Source organism: Blennius ocellaris, assembly GCF_963422515.1.
Source record: "Blennius ocellaris genome assembly, chromosome: 16".
Taxonomy (NCBI): Eukaryota; Metazoa; Chordata; class Actinopteri; order Blenniiformes; family Blenniidae; genus Blennius; species Blennius ocellaris.
Window position 1 is genome coordinate 19405436 of NC_137665.1, and position 16410 is coordinate 19421845.

At 47.6% G+C, this 16410-nt stretch overlaps 1 protein-coding gene across 1 annotated transcript; it reads right to left on the reverse strand.

Annotated features, from left to right (window-relative positions):
- Window positions 1-397: 397 nt before the first annotated feature.
- Window positions 398-14297, reverse strand: gna13b (guanine nucleotide binding protein (G protein), alpha 13b; the record flags this gene model as incomplete). The annotated part of the gene is made up of 5 exons (XM_080511145.1): window positions 14012-14297; window positions 5495-5724; window positions 3992-4042; window positions 1810-2010; window positions 398-769 (listed from the first exon to the last, which is right to left on the reverse strand). Exons 1-5 carry the CDS (start codon window positions 14292-14294, stop codon window positions 398-400), a joined length of 1137 nt encoding a protein of 378 aa, XP_080367271.1. The 5' UTR covers window positions 14295-14297.
- Between the last annotated feature and the right edge of the window lie 2113 nt (window positions 14298-16410).

Sequence of the window (16410 nt, forward strand, 5' to 3'; positions counted from 1 at the left end):
AGAAGGTGCTGGGGCAGAGGGTGGAGGAGGTGGGGGGGGTAGAGGTCACTGACAGTGGTTGTTGGAATTGAAGTGGAGGTGGGCGCTCTCAGCCGACCATTAGCCGTTGTAAGTCACAGTGAACAAGCTCACTAAAGGTGGAGGGCGGGGGGGGGGGGGGGGGGTGGAGTGGGGAATGGCGGTAGTAGTGGTGGCTTCAATGAACAGTCAAAAAGTTCCGACAACGAGGAGCGGGGGGGAGGAGGTGGAGGGGGGGAAGGACACGAGCCAGGACACAGACCACTCCCCTCACGGAATGGTGGTAGGAAAAAAGGAAGGCACTTTCCACCTGCGTACGCGGAGCCCCCTCCCCCTCCCCCTCCACTGCCCCCTCCCCCACCCCCACCCCCCCTTCCTCTTACTGGAGCATGAGCTGCTTGAGGTTGTCGTGCAGGATGGTGTCCTTGACGTCGCGAAACACCAGCCGGATGTTCTCGGTGTTGATGGCCGTGGTGAAGTGGTGGTACAGCGGCTTCTGCTGCTGCTCGCGCCGCTTCTTGCGGAAGCACTCCACCAGGAAGCGCTGGACGTCGGCCATGCCGGTGGGCTCGCCGGAGAACTCGGGGAAGTAGTCCTTGATGGACACCTGCTTCACCTTCTCCCCGAGCAGGTCCGTCTTGTTGAGGAAGAGGATGATGGAGACGTTGCTGAACACGCGGTTGTTGACGATGGTCTCGAAGATGTTGAGCGACTCGCTGAGGCGGTTGGTTTGCCGGTCCTCCATCAGCACCTGCAACGGCGTCACAGCACAACGTCACCGCGGTCGGACGGGATCCGGACGACTGGTCCACGAAAGTGACCTGACCGGAAGACGCGAGGAGCGTCAGACTGGTCATAGTTGAGGGGCCTGAAGAGGTTTTGGAAAAATTACCCTTAACCTCAAAACACTGCAAATGACCCCCATCCTTAAAGTGTGCACTTCATTCATCAAGTGTAGAAGTAATCAGTGTGCATAGAAGTGGACTTTCTACCGAGTGAGGAAAAAAGAATATCACATCATGAAACATTAGAATAGAATAGAAAACTGAAGCGAGCACTTGCTTGGAGTGGCTTTCGTGTGTTTTCAGAGGTTGGGACGCCGTCTTGAGGGTGGTGGTAACGACGGCCAACAACGACACGAAAGTCCGCCCAAAAAAAGTCAAACTTGTGATCCACCGTCAGCGGAGACTCCCCGCTCCCCCTCGGCAAAACCTCAAGTCACAGCTGCTGTATAACTATGTAGTCGTTGATACAATTAATGGAATTTTAATGGCGATTACGATTTTGGCTCCAGACGATTTCAACGTTTATATCGTTGCGGAAATACGATTATGCGTTGTTTTCGGTGTGATCAGGCTGCAGGAAGTGACGACACACTCAACCCGAACGCGCCGGCGCTAGCTACTTAGCGGTAAGTTGCTACTTTTAAATTTCCCGCAAAAGTTCTGAATGTATGGTTTCTTGCGTGTGCGGTAAACGAACATATACGGATGATGATGATGATGACGACGGCGTGTCACACTCGGGGTCACCAAAGTTTTAAGCCGACCCCAGTCTGGGTAGCCCCTCCCTCTGACCCGCCCACAGGCAGATTCAGAGTGTCGGCTCACTCTTTACAATTCTAACAAAGTTGAACGCTTGCTGGTATTTACTACACCATCATCTGCATACATGGAGACAGAAAACTTTAGTAAAACCGTTTTGCGAGCTCGTTCGTCGCGAACAAGGGTCGTTCACACCCCCCCCCCCCCCTACCGGGACGATTGGGTCGGTGGCCTTCGGGTGACTCACCTGGTCGTATTCCGAGGAGGAGACGAGGAAGAGGATGGAAGTGACCGAGTCGAAGCACTCGAACCAGCGCCGCCTCTCCGAGCGCTGGCCGCCCACGTCCACCATTTTGAAAGGCACATTCTTGATCTTGAAGTCGTACTCGTGGATGCCCTTGGTGGGCTTTCTGGCCAGGAGGATGTCCTGCTGGCTGGGGAGGTACTCCTGCACGGAGGCGGAGTCACAGTTTTAGAGGACACGCCCGTTTCCCCCGCTGGCTCACGGAGAGTTTCCAGTCACGGCTTTGTGACGACTTCAAATTAAAGTCCTTGGCTCTCGGCCGGTGCGCAACCGATTCCCCCCTGATCACGGTACCCTCTGAGAGAAGTTCAACTTTCAACATTCACAAAACTGCTGACGTTGTAGTTATACAAAATTAAGAGCGATAACACAGGACAGTTGACTTTCTATCACCGTTTCCAACTGGTAAACAACTTCAGCTTCTTCACTGTCCACCTACTTTTCACCGTCACTCACAGTTTTACATTATTTAGCCAACTTTGAGTTATTTAACTTTTAATTGAACTCATTTCCAGTTTCAAGGATGATCGGGGGGGAAACAGGAGGAACCAGAGCTTAATTTGTCTTTTTTTCATCGTTATTGTGGATCATGTGTGTCAAGTTTCGAGGCGGAAAAATGAATCTATTTTGGAATAATCATGTAAGATAAGATCTGGAAAAGGAAAGCAGTGTGAATATTTCCCTGAAGCCCCAGAAGTCATTAGATAGTTTTATTATCTGATCAATGGACCGTCTTCTCCTGAGTAAAAATAACCAACACTCTCATCTTCTCATAGTTTTGAGAACACACATTAATCAGGATACTGCTCTGCTCCACAAAAGACAAAATAAGGTTTCCACGCAGTGGCTGCTCCATCTCCTACACCTCTTTCTCCACCCTGATCAAAGAGAAATCCGTGTTTGGTGGCTGGTGAAAACCTGAAAGGTACTGGTTGAAACCTAAAGGATTTCCAAGCTCAACGCGATGATTAATCTACTGAAAAGTCCTAAACGGTGCCATTTTAAAACAACGTGTTCCCAACTAAGCTGGAAAGACTTGAATGATCCTTTGTCGCCTCTATTGATGTACGAGAGAAAACGGTGAAATTAACAACCTAAAGCTTAAACTGAATACGCCTTTAAATCTGTGTGTTTCACAGCCTGACTTAAGAACGGATCAATTCACCTTTGAATTCTCTTTCAGGAGGTCCCGTCTCAGACGTCAAACCTTTACCGAGGAGTTTATTTAAAATGTGCCAAGTTGTTTTCCTCGGTTCCCTTTCGTGCTTCCTATGACGTAAAAGAAGATTGCTTTGGCTTTCCTGATGGTCGGCGTGACTTTACTACGGACATTTTTCCCGGTCAGTGGACGAGCTCGTTTTTAAGTTTTTATTTTTAACATTAAGTCCCTTATTTTTAATACGTTTCTACAAATTTGGTCCAGCCTGGGTAGGCTTCCCTTCTTGGATTTAGGGCTCCCCCTCCTGGAGAAAGACGTTATCGCTTCTCTTCGCTTAGTGACAAACGATTCACTACTTGTTTTGACACTTGGTGATAAAATTTCATTCAAATTGATCATTTTTAGTGCATCATCAAGGTTCTGGCTCTGATTTCTGGGTATATAGTCAGTTATGAGGGGGGGGGGGTTGTATGATCTTTTCGATCTGTATTGAGTGAGTTTCCAAGTAAATAGAGCCTGTTGAAATCCATACGCAGTAAAGAGCTCACGTATACTACTAACATGGCTGGTGAGTTAATGAGGCCCGTCTGCCAAGTCTGTAAATATAATAATATATATATAATCTGCTCCTGTCGCCACACTAATGCATTTTGAAGCATATTTCACGAGTTTAATTCACCTCCAACAAATTCAGTCATCAAAATGTCTGTCCTAATTTAATCATTCAGTTTCACTCGTCACATTATTGATTTTTTTCAAAGAAGCATTTCTTCTCAGGAAAATGACGCTTTGAGTTTGTAAAAGCACAGAGTTGTGACGTCCCCCCAGCGCGTCACGGCGACACTTTGAGGAACGTTCCGAAACAATATCAGGGGGCAAGTTTCACTTCTCTCTCTCTCTCTCTGTGTATTTCTCCCCCCCCCCCATCAAGCTGGCTGATCTGCCGGGTGGGTGGGCGGAACTTACCGACTGTCCGAGCCTTTCCAAATTGTCCAGGAAATACTTGACCGACTCCCCCTGAGAGAATGAGCAGAGGACGTGAAGTCAACCTCAGAACAACCCCGCCGCTCCACACAACAGTCACACATTTCCACGTTCAACTGGAGGACCCACACCTACAGCCGTGAGACGCCGGCGTGACGCCGCTGTACCCCAGTATTCTGTTTTCCTTCATGATCTTTCACTTCTACGATCCAATCTGAACAGGAAGCCTGCCACGTTTGTAAGAGCTGAGCACCGTTACACTCCAAACCTATGTTGGCGCGATTAAATACGAAAGGGTTACGAGAAGGTTCGCATCGACGTCGGCGCTCCAGAGAAGGTCGCTTCAGATCGGTCGGGGGACTGACGTGTCGCCACTTGAGTCGGGTAATCGGCAAGAAACACCCTGGTCCGGGTAGAGAGAGAGAGAGGGGTAGAGAGAGGTAGAGGTAAAGCGGTAGAGAGAGAAAGAAAGAGGTAGAGAGAGAAAGAAAGAGGTAGAGAGGTAGAAAGAGGGGTAGCGGGAGAAAGAGTGAGAAAGAGAGAGAGAGGGGAAGAGAGAGAGCTAGAGAGAGCAGTAGAGAGGCGGGGGAAGAGAGGATAGGAGAGAGGAAGAGATTGGATAGACAGAGAGATAGATGGAGGTCAAGTAACAGGCCCTGGTTCGGGTTGGGGAGGTAGAGAGAGAGAGGTAGAGAGAGAGAGAGAGAGAGAGAGAGAGAGGTAGAGGTAGAGAGAGGTGTAGAGGTAGAGAGAGGTAGAGAGAGAGAGAGGTAGAGAGAAAGAGGGGTGTAGAGAGAGAGGTAGAGAGAGAGAGGTAGAGGTAGAGAGAGGTGTAGAGGTAGAGGTAGAGAGAGGTGTAGAGAGAGAGGGGTGTAGAGAGAGAGAGAGGGAGAGAGAGAGGTAGAGAGAGGTAGAGAGGTAGAGAGAGAGGTAGAGAGAGAGAGAGAGAGAGAGGTAGAGAGAGGGAGAGAGAGAGAGAGGTAGAGAGAGGTGTAGAGAGAGAGGGGTGTAGAGAGAGAGAGAGGGAGAGAGAGAGGTAGAGAGAGGTAGAGAGGTAGAGAGAGAGGTAGAGAGAGAGAGAGAGAGAGGGAGAGAGAGGGAGAGAGAGAGAGAGGTAGAGAGAGAGAGAGAGGTAGAGGTAGAGAGAGGGGGTAGAGGTAGAGAGAGAGAGATAGAGAGAGGGAGAGAGAGAGGTAGAGAGAGGTAGAGAGAGGGGGTAGAGGTAGAGAGAGAGAGAGAGGTAGAGGTAGAGAGAGGGGGGTGTTTTGAAGCAGCCCTCACTGTCAGCTTCAGTAAATAGAAAAGTCTCATCCTAACATTAGAAGCAGAGAGTTTCAGACTAAGTGAAACTGAGATGTGGTTCCACACAAGAGGAACCTGAGAGCTGAAGGCTCTGCCTCCGTCCTGCTTGTAGAAAACCAGAGGAACCTCCAGGGAGCAGCACTCTGAGAACCAAGTGCTGCGCCGAGCCGGCCCGCCACTCACCAGCTGAAACTCCCGACGCCGGTCGTAGGCGTTCTGGATGCCCCGGTCGGCCCACAGCTCCCGGATGGACGGCAGGTAGTGGCGGAACACTTTGGCCTCCACCATGCCGTGGCCGTGGGCCATGGCGGAGCGGGTGTCGAACGCCATCATGGTGTCCCCGTGCCGCTGGTTGGACGGGCGGCCCCACGGGATGTGCAGCTTCTCCCGGGCGTCCACCAACACGCGGATGCCTGGAGGAGAGAGAGAGAGACACCGGTGTTGTGTTGGGAGGTCGACACCACGTTCAAAGAGACGCCTTCCGATGTGCCGCGGCAACCGTTCGATCGCCAACGTGCACGTTTCTCTTTGATAAAGAAATAAATGTGCCGCCATGAATCAATCGACGTATTTCTGTTGGTTACACCAGTGTTTTTCAACCTTTTTTTGAGCCGAGGCACACTTTTGTCTTTGGAAAAAAATCTGGAGGCACACCACCACCACCCGAAAATGTTAACATTTTAAACTCTGTATTAACAATATAAAGTCTTTCTCATCAAAGCTTTATCAACAGGAATCAAATAAATACAGAAAAAAAGTATTTCCCAATTTCTTTTTTTTTAATTGTGACTCCCTCAGTGTGAAACCTGGACCTGATGGATGAAGAGCTGAGATCCTGGTTCACATTCTTCCTTTTCTAAAACTTCTCCATCACTGTCACTGACACAGTACTTTGATACAAGATGGTAGCAGGAGGTGGAGATTAACCACACTGACGTCTGTCACTTTACATTTCACCGGCAAAGTTCTGTGCTGCCCTCTAGTGGTGAAGAGTATTTATACATGATTACTCTGCAACACACTGAAATTGGATCATTTCCCACGGCTCACCTGACTAGATCTCGCGGAAACACCAGTGTTTGAAAAACACTGGGTTAGAAAGCAAGTCGCTCCATGTCGAGGCTGGACGTTCCCGCTTTCAGCCAAGGTTTACCATTTCACTATTGCGGCAACACGAACACCAGTCGGGTAAAACTAACCCGCCTCGATCAAAACCACCTGATCACACAACACAAGAGCCACAAGCACAAGCTTGGGACATTAAAGCCTCCTGATGTTTTCTACTCTAAAACGTAGAAGCAGCTCGAAAGACACAGCCTTGGATGAAAATATGTCACCGTGTAAAAAGAAAGGCGAGGGTTTGCGAGCGATGGAGCTCAGGTGTTTCCGCTGGCCTGAAATGAGAACGTAAAACTTATTTCACATCGTTTTGCCAACAGTAATTGTTTTTGTTAGTCATCCAACCTGCCGTCGCCCAGATAAGAGGAATTATTTGGACGAATGTGTCGTCTTTCTTTATTAGGAGGAGGAATCTGCCCACACCTTGATGTGCAACTGTCATGAAGAATATACAAAGAAACCGTTCAAGTGAAAGTAAAATGAATTGTAAGTTAAACAAATTCAATTCCACTTTATTTATACAGCACCAACTACAACACAGCCATTCCTCGGTGCTTTTAACAGAGAAAACAGAAAAACCCAACGGATCCACATGAGCAGCAGGTTTATTGTGACTGTGGGAAGAAAAAGTCCCTCTAACAGGGAGAGGAGAGGAGAGGAGAGGAGAGGAGAGGAGAGGAGAGGAGAGGAGAGGAGAGGAAAGACAGAGACATAGATTGGGTTTGGAGATACAAACCTTGATTCGGGTAATCGGCAAGAAACACCCTGGTCCGGGTAGAGAGAGAAAGAGAGAGGTAGAGAGAGAGAGAGAGAAAGAGGTAGAGAGAGAGAGAGGTAGCAAGAGGGGTAGAGGGAGAAAGAGTGAGAAAGAGAGAGGGGTAAAGAGGCAGGGGAAGAGAGGATAGAAAAGAGGAAGGGATTGGATAGACAGAGAGATAGATGGAGGATAAAAACATTGGTTTGGGTGGAGGGCAAGGAACAGACCCTGGTTCGGGTTGGGGAGGTAGAGAGAGGTAGAGAGAGAGGTGTAGAGAGAGAGAGAGAGAGAGGTGTAGAGAGAGAGAGAGGAAGAGAGAGAGGTAGAGAGAGAGGTAAAGAGAGGTGAAGAGAGAGGTGTAGAGAGGTGTAGAGAGAGAGAGGTAGAGAGAGGTGAGGAGAGAGGTGTAGAGAGAGAGAGGTGTAGAGAGAGAGAAAGAGAGAGAGGTAAAGAGAGGTGAAGAGAGAGAGAGAGGAAGAGAGAGAGGTAGAGAGAGAGGTAAAGAGAGGTGAAGAGAGAGGTGTAGAGAGGTGTAGAGAGAGAGAGGTAGAGAGAGGTGAGGAGAGAGGTGTAGAGAGAGAGAGGTGTAGAGAGAGAGCAAGAGAGAGAGGTAAAGAGAGGTGTAGAGAGAGAGAGGTGTAGAGAGAGATGTAGAGAGAGAGAGGTGGAGAGAGAGGTGGAGAGAGGTGTAGAGAGAGAGAGAGAGGTGGAGAGAGAGGTGGAGAGAGAGGTGTAGAGATAGAGAGGTGGAGAGAGAGAGAGAGAGACAGAGACAGAGACGGAGACAGAGAGAGAGAGAGAGAGAGAGAGAAAGAGACAGAGAGAGACACTACCGACCAGAAACCCCGCCTCTCTACAAAATAAAGTTCCCTCCACTGTGGCCATCAGTTCAGGCCATAATTCACCCAGTTACTGTCGGGCGGTGGGGAACTTCATTTTGTAGAGAGGAAGTAGTTTTGTCGTTCCACCGTGTGTGGCGCTCCGTTGGAGAGATGAGAGGGGAAAAAAATGAGAGAAAAGAAAAGTGTTTGTGAGAAGTGTGTTGGAATGGAGGATAAATAAAAAGTAAAAGTTTGGAGTCCCTTGCCTCCGATTCCAACATTTTATTTTGGACCAATATATGGAAGTATTTACGCTGGACTTATCCATCGACGTATATCTATCTCGTATTGTATCTTATTTATTTCTTGTTTTTAAAAGATAGAGTACAGTACAACAGTTTATTTTTTTACAACTACAAGAAAAGAAGTCTTTTTTTTTTAAAGCATGTTCAATAAATGCTGTTCCAAATTCAGAGACACAATCGTGTAAAGTTCAATAATGCCCCAAATAATCGCGAGCCGGCCGCCTTACATCCTGCTGTGGTTGCCTTACAAAAAAACAAACCGCCACCAACTTGAGGCATGTCACGTAAACTATACAGTCTTTTTGAAAACATGTCCCTGTGCACGGCGGTCACTGTCAAAGGTTTGTCAGCTCCGGCGTGTCACGTGCTTTTAGTGCCGCCGCCATGAAAACACAAGCGGCATCCGTCTCCTCTTACGGCCTTTTAGCGTGTCTAAGAATCGGAGGAACGGGGGAAAAAAAAAAAGAAACTGATCGATAATTCCAAAGACGGCGAGTCAGCAAGAACAGAGTGTTTGTCTGCACCTCCGTCTGGAATCGGCAAGATAGAGAGATGTGGGGGAGAATTTAATGACAAGTGATCTGCTGTCATGTGAGCCAGTTCTACTAAAAAAAACAAACAACTTTTTCTCACCTTAACCCAGCAGCAGTTAATTACATTTAACAGATATTAAAACATTTAACAGCTTTGCTTTATGGTGTTTTGAGCGGAAAATATATGCAAACAGCGACATGCTGTCATGAACAGTTGGATGGCACGGTGCTACTACGTTAGCCTGTTGGCTGGCTACAAAATGTGGAATGGATTTCCTGAATCGTTGCTCCGCGGCTCATTGAGCCTCGCCTCCCTTCAGGAAATCCAGTCCACAGTTTGCAGCCAGCCAGCAGAGCAGCTGCAGGGAAACACCTTCGTGGAGTCGTTCCTGCAACAGTAAAGCCGACGTCATTCACGGATCGGGAATCTCCGAAAATTTGTTTTGCGCGTTGTAATTTTTTCTATTTGATTGTGTCCTGTGTTTTCCGATGGGACTTGAACGCACCATCACTTCTCCCACAGGCCAGCCCGGCAGCCTGGAGCTCCACCAGAGCAGCAGGAAGCTGGTTGATCTGATCTCTGACGCACCGAAACACTTAAAATCAGGCGTTGAGAAGAACTTTGGTAAAGTTGACAAGCTTTGTGAGGAATGTCATGCTGCTGAACCTGGAGGAGTGTTCAGCACATATATCACTATATTATTGTGAACTAATCTAAACTAGTCAACTAGTCTTCCTGAAATAAAAACCCCACATGAAATAAACCACCAAGGAAGGTTTTAGCAGTGAGATCATTTACAGTCAGATCTGTTTATTTGTATGTGTTTGTTGTTATTTACATTGAGTACGAGTCAGTGAGAGTCGGTCTGTTTACAGCAGCTGCTTCTGACAAATAACAGTAAAATAACAGTTGTGAAAGAGCGACCATCATTGTTATTCTTGGTATTATTTACATTAGAGGTCTTAGTGTAGAGTCAGTCTGGCAGGAGGAATGTGGACGTTGCTTTATTGAAAGTCACGTTAAGTTCCTCCTTCATAGTGATTGTTGTTGTTGTTGTTGTTGTCTGACTGTTTACGTTGTGACAGTGTGATAAAACTACTTCCACATGTTGAATCTGGTTCCAAATACTGCTGCTGTGAAAAGAACAGTTTTTTTTTTGTCTTGTGCTTTTTAAGAGGAACCAAAAGAAGAAGCAGAAAGTGAAGCACAGTTCTGCTGGACTAGAAGCAAAATGGGACCTTTTTGTTCAACGTGCTGCTCATGAGGGTTGAATAAAGAATCAATCCTCCTCCTCCAGTACCACACGGACCTGCAGCTTCTTGTTTTCCGTTTACCTTGTTGGTATCGGTTCTTTACGTCATGTTGAATTGAATCGCCATGTAATCAAACTCAAATAGGGAACAAGACTATCGTGTCACCAGGGGATTCAATGAATCGCTAATGTTTCGTATCGCTGGTAGAGAAGCGAGATTCATATTGAATCACTGTCAGTGATGGAGATTCACATGTCTGGTGTGGACACACACATTCACCCTCACACTTCCAAATGTGACGCTTCTGCCACGTTGTTACTTTGACGAATAATCAAGTTATTCAAACTGACACAACCAGGCTTTCCCCCAGTTACTCATGCGAAACAGAAGAAGAGGCAGAAGAGCAGGGACAGGAAGAGACTCAACAGGCTCGGCAAAAGAGCGGCATCTGTCAAACTGGACTCCATGCAGGAGGATCACGGACAACGCGTTGCCACGCCCACTGGCCACGCCCACTGAGTGACCAGAACAAACCAGCATGGAGGACTAACTGGTCTCCAACCAGCTCTCAGGCTCAGCAGCAACCCGCCGCCCCACATCAAAGGTGTGGGGAGACATCAAAGCCGCCATGAGCGTCAAGGTACAGCTATTTGCAGTCTTTGTACGACGGAGCTAGCATAGCACACCAGCTCAACTTCCACGTGGGAGCTAGCGTTTGAAGCGGAGGCGTCCCGTTGTTCCTCGTGACGCTGGAGAACAGGCGTCAGTTACGTTACTACCGCCAACGTTTGCTAAATTCATTTACTTTCAATTCTGCAACGTGAGCTTGAGCTCCGCGCACCGCGGTGGTGCTAGCTAGCCGTGTTTGTGTTTGGTTACTCTTAGTAGCTCGTGGCTAAACAGCTGTGTTTAGCTAACATTAGCTAGAAATAGCATACAATTCTGGCATGAATGGTAATGGTGGCTAACTTACAGCTAGCAGAACACCGCTATGTAGCCACAAGCACCCCAACAGTGTAGCGCTGCTAGCTACGGTAGCTAGCAGATTGTAGTAACATTGGACGTATCTGTTCAACGTTACGTTTGACAAGTCATGATTAGCGTTAGCTCAACCACGCTGTGGTCGTTTCCCAGTGAAACACATTATTAGACCGACGTTTGCTAGCTTAGCATCATGATTCACTACACCAACGTTAGTTCACCAATGAACGTCGACTAACGGAGCCGCGGCAACATCCATTAGAATAATCCTCTATTCCTTTAAATAATCGCCCAATAGTCGTTTTAAAAATACTTGTTTACTCCCCAGTCCTAGTTTTTAACATGTGCAATATGTTTATTTACTCACCTGTCATAGACCACGTTTTACTTGCTGTTGTATTGTTAATGCTAAAAATAAATGTATTCTTAATGCTAATGGACTTTACTTATATATATATATATATATATATCTCAATTCTGATAGCATGTTTGATTAAAATCCAGCAGGATAGGACGACTGCATGAAAAGTTAAAAAATTGCAGGCGATTGAATGAATGATACTTAATTTCTCATGGACGTGTGACTCCTAACTTCATAAAACGCTCAGTCGTGATGCACCTGGAGGGCTTCAGGTGAGAGGAGGCATGGCTCCAGGTCTCCAGGTCTCCAGGGCCCACCCCCACCCCCCACCCCCCACTGAGCCTCTGCAGGTGTCAGGTTGAACCCAGCTGGCTGCAGGAAGGAACAGGAACCTTCACCTGCTCTGACAGGGAACACCGTCATGTTCCCACACTAATGGTGGAGGATCATCTCAGTGATGGAGTTCAGGTGGATGAGAATCTCAGTGATGGAGTTCAGGTGGATGATGACCCCAGTGATGGAGTTGAGGTGGTGGAGAATCTCAGTGATGGAGTTCAGGTGGACGATGACCTCAGTGATGGAGTTCAGGTGGACGATGACCTCAGTGATGGAGTTCAGGTGGACGATGACCTCAGTGATGGAGTTCAGGTGGTGGAGAATCTCAGTGATGGAGTTCAGGTGGATGATGACCTCAGTGATGGAGTTGAGGTGGATGATGACCCCAGTGATGGAGTACAGGTGGATGATGACCTCAGTGATGGAGTACAGGTGGATGATGACCCCAGTGATGAAGTTCAGGTGGACGATGACCTCAGTGATGGAGTACAGGTGGATGATGACCTCAGTGATGGAGTACAGGTGGACGATGACCTCAGTGATGGAGTACAGGTGGATGATGACCTCAGTGATGGAGTACAGGTGGACGATGACCTCAGTGATGGAGTACAGGTGGATGATGACCTCAGTGATGGAGTTCAGGTGGACGATGACCTCAGTGATGGAGTTCAGGTGGATGATGACCTCAGTGATGGAGTACAGGTGGACGATGACCTCAGTGATGGAGTTGAGGTGGATGATGACCCCAGTGATGGAGTTCAGGTGGACGATGACCTCAGCGATGGAGTTCAGGTGGATGAGAATCTCAGTGATGGAGTTCAGGTGGATGATAACCTCAGTGATGGAGTTCAGGTGGTGGAGAATCTCAGTGATGGAGTACAGGTGGACGATGACCTCAGTGATGGAGTACAGGTGGATGATGACCCTAGTGATGGAGTTCAGGTGGATGATGACCCCAGTGATGGAGTTCAGGTGGATGATGACCCCAGTGATGGAGTACAGGTGGATGATGACCCCAGTGATGGAGTTCAGGTGGATGATGACCTCAGTGATGGAGTTCAGGTGGATGATGACCCCAGTGATGGAGTACAGGTGGATGATGACCTCAGTGATGGAGTTCAGGTGGATGATGACCTCAGTGATGGAGTTCAGGTGGATGATGACCTAAGTGATGGAGTACAGGTGGATGATGACCTCAGTGATGGAGTACAGGTGGATGATGACCTCAGTGATGGAGTACAGGTGGACGATGACCTCAGTGATGGAGTACAGGTGGATGATGACCTCAGTGATGGAGTACAGGTGGACGATGACCTCAGTGATGGAGTTCAGGTGGATGATGACCCCAGTGATGGAGTACAGGTGGATGATGACCTCAGTGATGGAGTTCAGGTGGATGATGACCTCAGTGATGGAGTTCAGGTGGATGATGACCTAAGTGATGGAGTTCAGGTGGTGGAGAATCTCCGTGATGGAGTTCAGGTGGATGATGACCTCAGTGATGGAGTTCAGGTGGATGATGACCTCAGTGATGGAGTTCAGGTGGATGATGACCTCAGTGATGGAGTTCAGGTGGTGGAGAATCTCCGTGATGGAGTTCAGGTGGATGATGACCTCAGTGATGGAGTTCAGGTGGATGATGACCCCAGTGATGGAGTTGAGGTGGATGATGACCTCAGTGATGGAGTTGAGGTGGATGATGACCCCAGTGATGGAGTACAGGTGGATGATGACCCCAGTGATGGAGTACAGGTGGACGATGACCCCAGTGATGGAGTACAGGTGGACGATGACCTCAGTGATGGAGTACAGGTGGATGATGACCTCAGTGATGGAATACAGGTGGATGATGACCTCAGTGATGGAGTTGAGGTGGATGATGACCTCAGTGATGGAGTACAGGTGGATGATGACCTCAGTGATGGAGTACAGGTGGACGATGACCTCAGTGATGGAGTACAGGTGGATGATGACCTCAGTGAGGACAACGTCCAGTGTGACTGGACTCCAGCCGATCATAGATGTATATAAAGCAGAGCGCCGTGGCCCCACAGTTAGTTGTGACCCTCACTCACATGAGCAACATGGGCGTTTCTTCACCAGCCGAGCCAGACTCTCTGGCTGCAGCTCCCCGGGCTCCTCGCCTCCCATCCTCGGGCTGAACTAGACCCTCCCCCCCCCCCCCCCCCCCCCCACCCCCCACCCCCAACCCGTCAAACCCTCACAAACTCACCTTTAATAACGTTACTAAAGATCGTGGCTCGGAACTCTTCTCTGGCCTTCTGGTCGAAGTCTTCCCCGTGAATAATCCGCATCTGCTTCAGGAAAGTCGACTTTCCGCTCTCCCCCGCTCCGAGCAGCAGGATCTTCACCAGCCGCTTCACGTACGTCTTGTCCCGGTTGATGCACTCATCGATCTCCTTCGACTTCCTCAGCTGCTCGGCCTCGCCGCTCGTGAGCAGACAGTTTGGGAAACAAACAGATAAAACGGAACGGGACGGCAGGAAATCCGCCATGTTTGTAACCGCTTCATGGATGCAGCAAAAGGGGTGGGGCCAAGTTGGGCGCTGCTGCGTTCAGGTGCGGCTCGGAATCGACGGCGTTCATTTCCGGGCGCGTTCAGGGGCGCTCGGAATCGACACAATCCACTAACTGAGCGCAATCAGGGGTGCGCAGAAGAAGAAATGTCGTACTCTGTTAATCCTCGTGGGGGAATGTCGTCAGCGAATTGACCCATCGGGAGGCAGCCACTCGGTACAGCGCTCAGGGGGACCCGGTGGGGGCAAAGGGTCTTGCTCAGGGACCCCCGGTGCATCATTTTTGGACTGTGGGGGAAACTGATATTGATATTGACGTCTTATAAACATCACGTTCACTGAACAACAACTATTCTGGTCCCTAAAGAAAGAAGGAAAATGTGTGACCACAACTGAAGTTCTGTGTAACTGCTTTGGCTTTATTAAAACTTAAAGCTCACACAGCTTTTAACAACATTGGTAAACACAACAGACCAGCTGCAACATTCAATTGTTTGAAATGAAATAGAAGTGCAAATATTTAAATGAAATGAAATACTTCCGGTGTATAAACAGAAAAGTCACATTACATCTCGATGACATTGCAAAGCTCCAATGAATAATTTCATGAATTAAGATAAAATAACAGCATCCCCACTAGAACAATGTAGGAAGACGCAACTTTTAAATTAACTCTCAGGTTCGACACACGACGACGTGGGCGCGCGCACATGAAAGGGGCGGGGCTTGCAGCGTCTGACCAATCACACACGGAGAAATCCTGCAGAGCAGTTTCCAGATTCTCTGACAAAATTAAGAATTAAAACACATCCAGCAGCTAAAAGCAACATTCCTGACCTGTTAGTGAGATTAGATCATATTAATTTATACATTCCTGACCTGTTAGTGAGACTTGGTGGGATTAGATCATATGAATTAATCAGCGATATAAAGGGACGACACTGGTCACTCAGTTTCACTTTATTCCAGCAGAAAGGTGTCTGGATGAATTTCCCTGCTCTTCTTTTAGTTTAGATTTTCCATCCAGCTGTTTTCAGGTTGAGTTTCTCTTGTGTGAGGTTTTTTTTTGTGTGTTGGATTAATTCATCACGAATAGTTCTGGGTCCATGAATTCATGTTTCTGCAGTTCTGTCAGGTGAGATCATTCACCTCATCGTCACAGATCAACCGCATGGCAACAATGGCAACCGCTAGTCTGTGTTACGGCATGTTGTTCAAAGTGAAGTTGAAGATTTATGAGATAGTTTGGGCTTATGGATCGCATTGGACGGGTTCCAATAAAAAAACAAAAAAAAAAACGATACCCGATCCAGTCATCTTGGTCTGGATGGGACTTGACACAGATCTCGTGGATCAGATTGGACCAATTCCCTCACCTGTTGTGAGTCGAGAACCTCCCACTGCTCCACCCTGCTCCACCCTGCTGATCATCCACCACTGAGGGGATTCTGGAGGACGACGATACAAACTTTTTTTTAAAAAGTAACGGAAATTAAAGTAAATCCACAGAAATTGTTTTGTTTTTGTTTTGTTTTTTTGTTTTTTTTAGCTGTCAATCAAAAACCACAGAATGAATTTTTTAAAAATCCAACAGAAATTATTATTTTTTTGGGGGGGGGATTTAAATTTGAAATCTGCCTTTAAACTCATGCTAAAAATGCTACAATTGTGAATATGTAACTGGTGGAAGACGAGTTCATGTCTGACAGTGTCACTAACTCATAGCTCATTTGAAATGTGCCCCCTCTATTCTATTTTATTCTATTCTATTCTGTTCTGTTCTATTCTATTCTATTCTGTTCTGTTCTGTTCTGTTCTGTTCTGTTCTGTTCTGTTCTGTTCTGTTCTGTTCTGCTCTACTCTACTCTACTCTACTCTACTCTACTCTACTCTACTCTACTCTACTCTACTCTACTCTACTCTACTCTACTCTACTCGTTCAGTTCAGTTCAGTTCAGTTCTGTTCAGTTCAGTTCTGTTCTGTTCTGTTCTGTTCTGTTCTGTTCTGTTCTGTTCTATTCTATTCTATTCTATTCTATTCTATTCTATTCTATTCTATTCTGCTCTGCTCTGCTCTGCTCTGCTCTGCTCGTTC